This window comes from Dioscorea cayenensis, chromosome 5, assembly GCF_009730915.1.
Source record: "Dioscorea cayenensis subsp. rotundata cultivar TDr96_F1 chromosome 5, TDr96_F1_v2_PseudoChromosome.rev07_lg8_w22 25.fasta, whole genome shotgun sequence".
NCBI classification, from domain to species: Eukaryota; Viridiplantae; Streptophyta; class Magnoliopsida; order Dioscoreales; family Dioscoreaceae; genus Dioscorea; species Dioscorea cayenensis.
In genome coordinates, this window is record NC_052475.1 from 21832957 (window position 1) to 21845854 (window position 12898).

General features: G+C 29.5%; 1 protein-coding gene across 1 annotated transcript; it reads left to right on the forward strand.

The window, feature by feature from the left end:
* The first annotated feature begins 5335 nt into the window (after window positions 1-5335).
* Window positions 5336-10407, forward strand: LOC120261431 (YTH domain-containing protein ECT4-like). The gene is made up of 9 exons (XM_039269318.1): window positions 5336-5580; window positions 6686-6750; window positions 6903-7062; window positions 7139-7209; window positions 7716-8159; window positions 8277-8792; window positions 9169-9381; window positions 9839-9994; window positions 10259-10407. Exons 1-9 carry the CDS (start codon window positions 5565-5567, stop codon window positions 10316-10318), a joined length of 1701 nt encoding a protein of 566 aa, XP_039125252.1. The 5' UTR covers window positions 5336-5564; the 3' UTR covers window positions 10319-10407.
* The last annotated feature ends 2491 nt before the right edge of the window (window positions 10408-12898 follow it).

The following is a 12898-nucleotide window of genomic DNA, read 5'->3' on the forward strand; positions in this document are numbered from 1 at the left end:
ATGCTATTTATGTTTTCATTTCAATTTAAATAATATACAATTTTTTTAATGTAAGATCGATATCTTAAAATTAAAATTTTAAATCATAAAAATTAACATAATTTTTTAAAAAATTTCTATCCAAAAATTACAAATTTAAATAGTACAAAAAAAATATATAAATCTCTTTATATCTTATATTCTTGAATCATAGATATAATTTTCATAGATATATTAAACATAACCGAATTTATCATGTATTTTTTAACAAGAAATTAATTTTGAATATATTTTGAAAATTTAAAAAATATATATATAATTCTAATTTACTAAGTTGATTAATTATAAAAAAAATTAATTAAAATATTGAAAACGAGAGCTTGTTGTGAAGTTGTTTATTGTAAAACAAACAGTACAAAAGGTATTAGAAGTAATTTTATAATATTTTTGTCTATCCATAAAATATCAAACATGGTACAAGACAAATAGTTGTGTTGTACTACAACTACTTGTTTTGTTCTGTATTACTTGTGTTGTACTTAGCTGTGTATCAAAAGTTGAATCTTTTGAGCGGTAATGTTGTGCAATACTGTGCAAATTCTATAGTAATATTGTTCATATACTATTTACTGAGTTTCCTGTGAGATAGTAGCTATATTTCAAATCCGCCCCTAAGCATAGACAACCAAGGCCTATGCTTATGGCCCAGTAATTTTCACATGGCTAATAATTTTTTAAAATTATATTTAAGATTTTTATTTATTGTTTTATCCATGTAATTATAATTTTAAAAATTTAAAAATTTTTCAAACTATAAAACTTAATTTATGATATATCAATATCCACTAAATTTTGATTAGGGTCTGGAATCTTCTAAGATGCCACAATTTATTTTTTAAATTATATATAAATTATTTATTTATTTATTTATTATCTTATCTCATAATTATAATTTTGAAATTTTAAGTGTTCACTACACTATAAAATTTAATTTATAATAATATTACTATACAATAAATTTTTAATCTCACAATAGGGTTCCATAATTTTCTAGGGCCTTATAATTCTTTTTTTTAATAGAATTATAGGTAAAATTTCCATCTATTGGTACCATATGCACATAATTATAATTTTAAATATTTAAACAATAATAATTAATATATGATAAAATCAATATGCAATAAATTTGATCTTATAATAGGCCTCGCAATTCTTGTCTTTTTTTAAAAAAATTATATTTAAAATTTTTATTTACTATTATATATTATTATCTCTAAATCTCTAGATTTTTTATCAATATTTTATTTTATTTTAATTATTAATAATGATTTATACCTTTTATTTTATTATGTAATTTATTATTTAATAAAAAAAAATTTAAAAAATTTATCATGCCTAGGCTCCATTTTCCACTAAGACTGCGATGCATATTCTCCGCTCTAGCTTTCAGAGTTGTAAGCCAAAGAAATTTATCATTGTAAGATCATGATTATTGATATATAATTTTAAACGCATAGAGCAGACCATTATTGGCCGACAAGTTAGTCTAACTCACATGGTAAATCTCTAGGGGTTAGTAAGCCATAAACTACAATAATTGATGTACTATCATACTTGTATGCCCTTTTGCAATCTTTTATAAGGCAACCCTTGTTGTTTTTGTAAAAAAATAATAATATTTTTTTATCTCATTTTTGAGATATGTATTTGTTGTGAATATATTATGTACGGAAGTTATAGTGCGTCTGTTAAGAATGAAAAGTATGAGAGAGAAAAGAAAAAATTGAGATCAGTGCAGAGAGAGGATGGTCAACAATATTATGAAACAATGGGTGAGAGTTGTATGAGGGTTGTATTAGGTTGGTGTTGGTTTTAAAAAAATTTGCATGGAGGTATTGTTGCAATGAGAATAAAACTATTGTGAAATTGATGATTTGTAGTAATTGGATTTAAATCTAACTATTGTGAAATGGCCATTAGTAGAATTCTTATTTATGGACATTGGTAAAATATTGACTCTCATATATATTTCATTCTATTCAGTTATAAATATATATTTTTTATGTATTCGGTTTAATTAATTCTATATTTTATGATGTAGTATCTTTATAATAATTTTTTTTCAAAGTGGGAGGTTGAAGGTATGACTCAGAGCCACAGTTATGGTTTTATAGCTTGTCAGTATTTATAAAGAAAAAATTAAATGCAAATTTTGGTTGATATCAAGGGAGGAATAGAGAAATTGTTTTAAATCTAACATAAGAAAATATAAAAATATATTCTTACTTTGGAATTTAATATGAACAATTTTTATGGGTTAAATTTCATGATTTAAATTTAAATTTTTGTTTATTAATGCTAATTAAAATAAAATAAAAATATTTCTGAAATTTCATTATTATAATATTATTAATTTTTCGCAAAAGAGGTTTCCTATAACCAGCTAGTTGTGACCCGTCAAATTGATATTTGTCTTTTAAATGATTAATTATTCAATTATTTAGTTATTGATTGGTAAAGAATTTTTTATTTTTATTTTTAAAAAAATTAAAAATAAAAAATCTGGCTTGATTACGTGTCTCTAATTTCTCCACAAACATGCTATAATACTATGATCCTATGGCTTGACTAAAAGCAAAGTTTGAATCTGAATATGAATAATAATTAAAAGTGAATGTTTGCTCCGATCAAACAATGACGTTTGACTTTTTCATATCCCAATTAAGCAAAATCTACCTTGATTGAGAGCCCCAACCAAACAATGCTTTGTTTTGATTTCTAGTTTTAATTAAAAAGGAGATTATTTTAGAAAAGATTTAACTAAAATAGAATTTGATTTTATCATATGTCTAAAACAAAACTTTTGAATAAAAAAATTGATATTTGATTTGTCTATCCAAACAAATAACTCATATATTAGACATAAATGCAAAAACCTTATATTGATTTGATCTTTGATGGTATTAAGATATGAGAAGTTTTTAAAAACTCCTAAATTTGCTATTTAAGATATTTCGTCTTTAAAATTATGAGAAAAAAATACAAAATTTGTGATCTTGAAGTGTATAGAGAAATTTAAAAAGAAGTTTCGCCCCAATTGCATTGTGTTTTTGTGTTATTTTATGATTATTTTTTTTTTTGCAAATTTTATTATTAATAAAATTTAATTAAACAAGTCTTTCTTGTGATCTTGCTTGAAACTTTCCCTAAACTCTGTAAGACGTAGGCTATGGTTGCCTTATCTAAACAAATAACTCATAAACTATTATTTTAAAATAAACACCAATATATCTTATTTCACCATGGACAGAGACAAAAATCATATTTTCCATTTCTAATAATAATTATAATAATTATAATGATGGCAATTATAATAATTTCTCCATGAATTATTCATGGCTTTCCCTTAATATTTTATAATCCATCCATTGACTTATGTTTAAATCAATCAATGAAAATTACATAAACCCAAGTATCCAATTTATTTATCAATTTTCAGATGATTTAACTTATTAATTAATAAACAAAATAAATAAAAACCACTTTCATTGTAAATTTCCTTTCACATCCAAACAAAGAAGAAACAAATAAATAAAAAGAAGGAAATTGAATCATAAATATGACATGGTTCCCACAAAGCATCTTCCTACTTTCTCCTCTTTTCGGAAAACTCCAAATTGAAATGTGGGATCTGACTTGTTCCATGAAACTTCAAGATTAAGTAATCTAACAAAATAATAATAATAATAATAATAATAATAAAATTCTAAACGGTGCCCCAAAGCTTCACAACAAAGTCTTTAGAAAGCTACTTTGAAAAGGAACATTTTCTTCATCAATTTGTAGATTAAATCATTTAATAAATGAAAATTATGATGATAAAATTTAGGCGATATAAGTCTCCTTGCTAGAAGACATTTTAATTGCATTCAATGTTCTTTCTAAAAAGCAAGAATTATATGGATTGAATTATTGCTATCTTTTGGTTTTTTTTGTTTAAAGATATTTCCATGGCTTTTTGGTCCTTGTCTTGTTAATGAACTATTGTATGATGGCTTCATTTTTGTTTAATATATTTGGTTGAATTTAGATGTTTTGTTTGGATAAACAACGTCTAAATAATTTGTAGATAATTTGTGGAAATTTATATGATATTTACATCAATGTAATTAATAAATTTTTAAGAAAAATAAAAATTCAAAATACTACTAACAAAGGTTTGTTTAGGTGGAAGAAGCTTAGAGGCGGTTAATCTAGTGATTCAAATTTTAAACTTTTATAGATGTAAAAAATTCATGCCGGTTAGAGATCTAACCCCTATAATGGTTCTCAGTAACATTGCCCAAGAAAAATTTGAATCAAAGATATAAAAAAATTATTGTTTTTTTAAAAATTACATAGGTATATTTACACTTCTACTAAGCACAAAAACAATTCATAATTATTTTTTTTTTCTAATTTAGATCAAAATAACTTACTTTTGAATTGACCCATGAAAATATCACTTGTAAATTATTAAAAAAGGAAGTGGTTTCTTAAATTGCACAGTATATAGTATATACACATTCAATTTTAAATTTAATAATTAATTTTTTCAATATTTTATTAAATTATTTCTTTATTAACAGAGAGAGACGTAAGGAAGTGGTTTCCCATTACTTTTTTAAGTAAATAAAAAAGGGCATCTGTGAGAATTATCATTATCCATTTTTAATGGAAATTATTTTTTCATAATTTTTTAATAGAAGTCATTGTCATGTTTTTCATTGCATTTAAATATTAGACTTCTACAAATACCCCTCCAAAGTTTTATATTTAAAAAAAAACTCTCCCTAAAACTCTCTTTTCTTTTCATTGGTTTATTAATAATTTTTAAAAATTCATAAAGAGAAGATATAAAAGAAGGCAATATATAATATATATTAAAAAAAAAAAATAAATCACCTTATAAATCATGCATAAATATATATATATATATATATATATATATATATATCAAATGTAGATAAACTACGTGTCAGAGATGTGTATAAATTTTACACGATTTTATATTTAAATTTTTTTATAATCTTTACATCAAAGGATCTGATGTCAATAAACTAATAGCTTGTATATATAAATCATGTATTATAAAATTCTTATTTTTTTATTGGTATTTGACTTTAATTTTGAAATTTTTTTTTTCCAGAAAGGTCATATTTGCGAAAAAGACCTTTTAATATATTATTATTATTTTTAGATGACCTGTTGGTGCGGTCTCTGTAGTATGAATAATCATCCTCGTCGGAACGGACATCAAAGACGCTGTTTTGGACGGCCAAGAGAATAGAACCGTAGGATTCTTCTTTTCTGATGACGTGGCGATTTCTCAGCCGTTACTTTTCTCTATCTATTGACTTTTAAATTCGAAAACAAAACCCCCGTTTTCATTCTCATTTCCCACCAACCACTGATTCCCTTCTCTCGTCTCCCCTTCATCGTCGGAATCCGGTCCCCGTTCGCCGAGATTCGTGTTTCCCCGTCGCCGGCGAGCATCGGAAACGTTCCTATCTCGCTAGGGTTTAGCGTGCTTGGTGCGAATTGTCATGGCTGCTGAAATTCGTATCCTTTTTGTTCATTTACTTTTTTTTTTTGGCGGATTTTTTTTCCCTTTTTTGGTTGTTTTTGCGTTGCTTTGTTGGTTTTTTGGGGCATTGGATGGAGGTTTGAGCATCGGAATGAAAGGAAATTGAGTTTTGAATCTTTTGATGGTTGTTCTTTGTTTTGGAGTTGGTGTAGGAGTGGAATTTGGGCAATTTGTTGATTAATCTGGCCGTGATTTGGAGTTTGAATGGGTTTTGGATTGTAGATCTTAGTTTTTGATTCTGTATTTTGTCCTTGATTTGGTGCTTAGAAGTGTTGTTTGATCGTTTGATGGAGTTAGTACAATTGCTTAGATTTTTGTCGATTGATAGAATTTATTAGCTTTTGAGGTTTTATTCAGTTTTATGATGTTGATGGGATCTTTAGTTTGATAGAAATGTTTGTCATCGATGGAGATGTATATAATGTATACACATGTTGATGTGATTTTATACGACTTTACAGAATTCTGCAATGATTTTGAGCACTTGTATTTCTTGAAGATGGATTGGATGGATCTTTAGGTTGATGAAAGTGTCTTGGCAAGAAGTCGAGGGTTTTGTGTCATATCTCTAATTGCTTTTTAAAGTTGCCATTTTGGTCAGAGGACTTTGTTTTTGTATGATATTTATGTGATTTGTGAAAGGCCGCTAAACGGGTAGTTCTCATTATTCCATTGTTTTTGGTTTTGGTTAATCGATTCTTGATCTTTAAACTTTTATGATTCATTGACAAGGTACTTATTCATTTCTATAAATTGTTTAGGCTTCTGTTTTTCTGTGGATCATAGAGAATGTTTGCTTTCCCTTGTTTTCTGTGTCCCATTGATTTTAATTAAGTTCAATTTGGCCAATTTTAGTTGATCTGCAATCTTATATGGATATTGGATTTGCTTTCAAAATTTTCTGATTTACATTTGGTGACTTCTTGCTTTACATTGTAATTTTTGTGAAAAGGATATGTAGTGATTACTTGATATATGAGCAATGTTATAGTTAGTTATATGTTGATTAGTACTTATGCATAACTTGAAAGATCTTCTATTAGTTTTTGCACTGGATGGCTTAACTTTTGTGCACTTCAGCTTTGGAAGCTGCGATGAAGAATCTGAAAATAGAATCAACTCCTAAAGCCAGCGATTCCAATTTGGTACATGAAATTTCTTGCCTCTAGCATGATTTTGATTTCTAGATTCATGTTTTTTTAACTGTGGTTGCATCTCTGCTTGCTAATATCTGTCTATAAGTTTTATTGAAAATTTGGTTCCCTCCACAATTTTACTATTTATGCTTTTTGGGTAGCATGGTCCAAAAGATGGAAATCCATCTGATGCAGCATCAGGTATCTCTTTAGGAGATGTCACAAACAGTTTGAAAAAAAGCGAATTTGATCAAGAGGCTGTCATGGCTGGGCAGAACACCTTATATCCAATGAATGACTATTATGGCTACTATTATCCAGGTTTTGTAATTTTTGCAACTAGTGAGGCAAGCTTTAGTTATTATGCTTTCAGATCTAATGATAAGAATGATTACAGGTTATTCATTTCGAGAATGGGATAATCAAAGTTACACTTTTGGGAGTCAAGGTTTTGAAGTTCCTCTTCAGGTAAGTTGCTCGGTCTATAATCTCTTGTAAAGTTAGATAAAATGATTTGTCCTGTTACATCCAAGATTTGGTGCATTTTGTGATATTCCTCAATGCAAGCTTCTACTTGTTCGTTTGGTGTATATATTTCCTTGTATGAGGCCTTATTACCCAACTCAACTATACGATGGTCAATTTTTCTGCTTGATGATTGGCAGTTTATTTAAGTTAGATTACATTTTATGTTTTTGATACTCCACATATTAAGTTTGATTTTATTTCAAGATGGTATTGGATAATATGGCTACTTCTTTATACATGACTTTGACTTGGATAGATGGCGGTTCTGAACAACAGTAGTTTCTCAATGGGAGAGGGGCTTGATTCCTCAGCCATGGCTTTAACTATCACATTCTGATCCTACAAAACTAAATACTTCAAAATATATCTACTGGAGTTCATGGGATGTATATGAATTTTGATTTGGTTGTATTAACACTCATCTTTGCTTTTATGTTCTATTTCAGGCTATTGCAACAGATAATGGTTCTATTGCTTATTTTATTCCTGGGGCACAACCTGGCTATGTTCCCTATCCTTTGGTGCCTGGAGCTATGATTAGTGTGGATGGACAATATATTAGTCAACAGCCATATTATCCAACTCCAGTTTTCCCTCAGGCATCTTCTCCAGAATATTTTCCTCATTCAGTTGCATATGGGGCTGAACTGGTTCCTGCATACTGGAATCCATCTCTATTGACTGATGGATTTTCTGGGGCTGGATTTGGATTAGATCCAGCAATCTCTGCTCCCATACTGAATTTGCCTTCCCAAACTCATACATTCACTCCTGCAAAACCTTCAATCTCTTCGAAGTCAACAAATGCAACTATAAAGGGATCTCCACAAGCATGGGGAGTTTTACCGCTTCCTGCTGTTCATAATCAATCTCTCAAGCCTGTAAATAAGGTATTGATTTATTTATTTGTATTAAGCAAGGTTAATGTGAAAATTTGATATTGATTATCTAAATAACCATGATGGCACGTTTGATGTATAATCTTTTTTTCATCACTGGCTCCTTAGGCTGCTTCTGTTCTATCCCAAAGCTTTCTTCCTGTGAACAAGTTCTCCTCTTTTTCAAACCATGGAAAAGGTGGCCTGTTGCATGCTAAGGAAACTGGACGGAGTTTGGTTGGGACTGAAAAATCCAAAGCAAAAACCAGAGTTAACACAACTGGTGACCTTGACATGCTAAATGAACAGAATCGTGGTCCAAGAACAAATGGCATAAGGAGTATCTTGAGCTCTGATACTGATCAAGTTGCACCACCATTGGCTTCTGAGGGAAATGAAAAAATAAATGCTTCATTTCCTGTTGTTATGGATGAATACAACCTTCCAGATTTTGCTACTAACTATGACCATGCTTTATTCTTTGTCATTAAGTCATATAGTGAGGATGATATTCACAAAAGCATCAAATACAATGTCTGGGCAAGCACTCCAAATGGTAATAAGAGACTAGACAATGCTTACCAATCTGCACTGGAGAAAATGGTGCAGAAGGGAACCAAGTGCCCTGTTTTCCTCTTTTTTTCTGTAAGTTGCTTTATTTGTTTCATTGCACATTGAGTACTAAGTATCTTTGCAATAGATTTATTCACATTACAACTTACAAGCACAAGCTAGAATAGACTGTTACTGTATGCAGCTGATATTCGTCGCTGCAGTCTGCTTAGGCTTCTCTTAGCAGAACTATTTGTCTTTTCTTGTTGCTGGAGTGCAATTTTGTTTTCAAGTATTGTGCTCTGCCCACCCTATCTCTTTGTCCAGTGTGGGTTAATCCTTGGCTTTGTCCCGGGAGGGATGTATCACTCACTACACAGTAACTGATTTTACTATGCATAAACTTGACTCTGTGTTTTTTATCACTAAATATGAGCTTTCTTTTCTTAATCACTCTTTATCTTCTCAGGTTAATGCAAGTGGTCAGTTCTGTGGTGTAGCTGAAATGATTGGTCAAGTTGATTACAGCAAGAACATGGACTTTTGGCAACAAGATAAGTGGAATGGATTTTTTCCAGTGAAGTGGCACATCATAAAAGACATCCCAAATCCACATTTGCGGCATATTATATTAGAGAACAATGAGGATAAACCTGTTACTAATAGCCGTGATACTCAAGAAGTAAGTATAATGGATTCCCGATTCTTTTAGGAGAATATAAACTTTGAAGTTTGAATATGCTCTAGGCTGTGAGATTTTTAGATAATAATTCTGTTTGCAGTAACGAAAGTTGATTAACTTGGAATGTGGAGTATCTTTGTTCGGAAAGACACAGGAAATGTTACATATAGTGCATTATCTGGACTCATTTACATATTCACAGGACATTAAAATTTAAAACTTAACATCTGTGCAGATTCTTCTAATGCTCTGTCATTAATTTAGGTGCTTATTTCTGTGTTTGTTGATTGTGTTTTTGTGTGGATTTCTAAGCCCTCCTATGTTTTTAGCAGTGTTTCATATCTCTGGATGACCTACTACTGTATTGTCTACTGATGGAAGGAAGAATTTATGTATATATATATATATATATTTATTTATTTTTTTGTCACTAACATTTATTTTATATGTATGCCAGGTGAAATTTACGCAGGGCACTGAGATGTTGAATATTTTTAAGAATTATTGTTCCAAAACCTCAATATTAGATGACTTTGATTTCTATGAAAATCGGCAGAAAGTAATGCAAGACAAGAAGATCAGGCAACCAACAACCAATGTGAATCGTTCATTGGTAATTTACCAGTATTAATTCTTTGCTCTCTGCTTCACTTTGCACTCTGCAGTTGCACAAATCTAGATATACCGCCATGCTAGGTTTTTATACGTATATATATATATATATATATATATTTGTTTGAGTTTTATGAGAAGATCACACATGCAAAACCTTTGCCTTCCTACCAATCTAATCTGTCAAGCTATGGTTACGCTTTATGTCTGTTGATCTGAAATTCGGCTTTCTAATACAATGCTATCTTGTTTTGGTTTTCTCCAGCCTGTTGAGACAAAGTTGATTAATGGCATTACATCTAATCAATTAACCCAGCTGAAGTAGTGATGGAACTAGTGACTGAAATTCGAGGGTTACTGAACTTTCAAAAAATCGCCATGGATATTTTGTTGCTGAAATCATTTCTGGAAAAACCTCACATCTATGCCAATCTGAGCTACAAAAAGGTAAAAGGAAAAAAGACTGAGAACCTCTCTTTTATCTCCCCATGAGCAGTGTACTCCGATGAATGGGTTTGAGATGCTGAGGTTTCTGATGGCGGGAACCTGTTTTACAGGCAGTTGCATAGCTTGCTTCAAGTGGTTATCTCCTTTTTTTTTTTGTGTTTTTTTTTGTTATTTTCTTTTCACCATTCTCATTTAGGGGCATTTCCTTTTTTTATTTTTCCTTTTTGTGGGTAATTGTTTGGGGATGAGTTGAATATGAAGCATTTCTTCTGATGATGCTGGTGGGTTGTTACTAGTGGGTTTTGCAGTTGTTAGTTTCAACCCAAGAATTTGGGGTGGTTGATGTTGTAAAATAGAAAGAATGAAGGGCAAGAAATGCAAAGTGAAATTGCAATGGGAGAAAATTTTATTGTACAACTTCTTGTTGTCAAATTACCTCTTTCTTGTGTCTTAATGCATTACAGAAATCGTGAATATATTCTTTACTTGTTGTTGTTATGATTATTTATTTATTTATTTATAAATTGGATAAGTTGCTCACCTCAACTATGAGAGAGAGTTGATTGTGAATATATTATTATTATTATTATTATTATTATTATTATTATTATTATCATTTGGTTTAATTTTGCAATGTTTAAAATTGGAGATGTTTTTTTTTGACATCTCAAGCCAAAAAATAGGTCCTGAGCAACTTCATCAACAGAGATCCTTTTCAATAAAGTTGTGGCTTATCATTTATTATTATTATTATTATTAACATAAGTGAGTATACTAGTATAGACGTGTGCACAAGAACAATGACAATCTGCCTATGCTTCTTCATGTGATTGACACAGGGAGATTAAATTGCAAGTCTGCTCTCTTAATTAAAGACCTTTAGCATCATTACGTTTGTTGTATTTCAAATTAGAATAATAAAAGTCTTACAAACTAAATCTTAAATAGTGAAATCAACACTAATGGACCATTGGTTCTTCCGTATTTTATATACTTATTCACTAATTTTTGTAGGGATATCATGCAACGAAACAAATTTGAAAGGAGTTCAACTTCACTATATTTGAAACTAATTTTAGACCTACTCGTATAATATATGGAGCTAACTCAAAGTTTAAAAATTCAAATTCATACTCATTTGATCAGGCTCAAAAGCCCAATGATATAAATAACATGCATAATAATTAGTTATATTATAAAAACATTTTAATTAGAACATAGAAAAGAGTCATTTGAGCTGTTCAAAGTGGTAAATTCATGATCCAAATCATACATGCACTTGTTGGATGTTGCATGCTGGCATGATTTCAACTTCATTTTTTCTTTCTTAAAAACAAACAAATAAACATTGAGTTTATTTATTTATTTATTAATTTATATAGTTTGAGATGGATATAGATCTCAATATGATCACTTGAAACTAGTCCTACGTGGCACTTGATCATAAATAGACAACTCATGTTATAGGCAAACTAGTCATCAAGCATAGCTTCTACCATGTAAACTCCGACCTTGACCATTAACTTCACTTTGTCACGTTGGACAATTTAATTTAATTTAATATTATTATTATTATTATTAGAATTGAAATCACTAATTGAAGTAACAACTACAATAATATATTTTTAAAATTTTCATCAACACATGCTTGCCATCTAATGCTGCCATCCTTTTCTTTTGTAAGCTTTCATATTCTTGGCAGAAACTATTTCTATTAGCCACAAATCATTTAAGATTCTATAAATTAAATCATACCTTGTGAATAAAAAACAAGAAAAGATGTTATCTATGTGAAACATGTGGCTGGACTTAGTTTCTTGGATCACTTTCCTTTGTCTTCAGTTGTTCTCTTATGATATATTTCATGTTGTTATTCACTCTTTAATCTTTGTCTTCCTTGTAATATGTCATATGATTTTTGTTTTGATCCTTCTTCTAAGTTTTAAAACTTCACTAGTTTCAATGAATGTTTAATTCTGAGACAAATAATCTATTGTTGAACTTCATTTGGTTGGCTGAAGAGACTTATAGTTTTCTGAGACTGAACATAGTTTTAATTGCTCTTGGTTTTGTATCAGTGTTCTTGTTTTCTCAGTCTTCGTCTTTAATTTTTCATGTCAAAGTTTAGTATTAGATTAATTTTGTTAATCCTGATTTTTAAAGAATGCTGAAATATTTGGTAACTGATTGCTGAGCATAATGGTGTGATTTCTGAATGCTTGGAAAGTATCTCCCACTTTCAGTGTGCGCGCGCAGGAATGAAATTGTTAAACAGTATGACAGATTTAAAGTTGGGAAATTAATTAATGTGAGAGACACTTTACAAGGTAAGAGTTTTAAATTAATTAGGATAAATACTAAGCAGATTATAAATGAGGGAAGAGTATTTAAGCTTTATAATTAAATGACAGAGAAGTCAAGAAGATGTTAAAATAGAATTAATGTAGGTTGGGTAAAA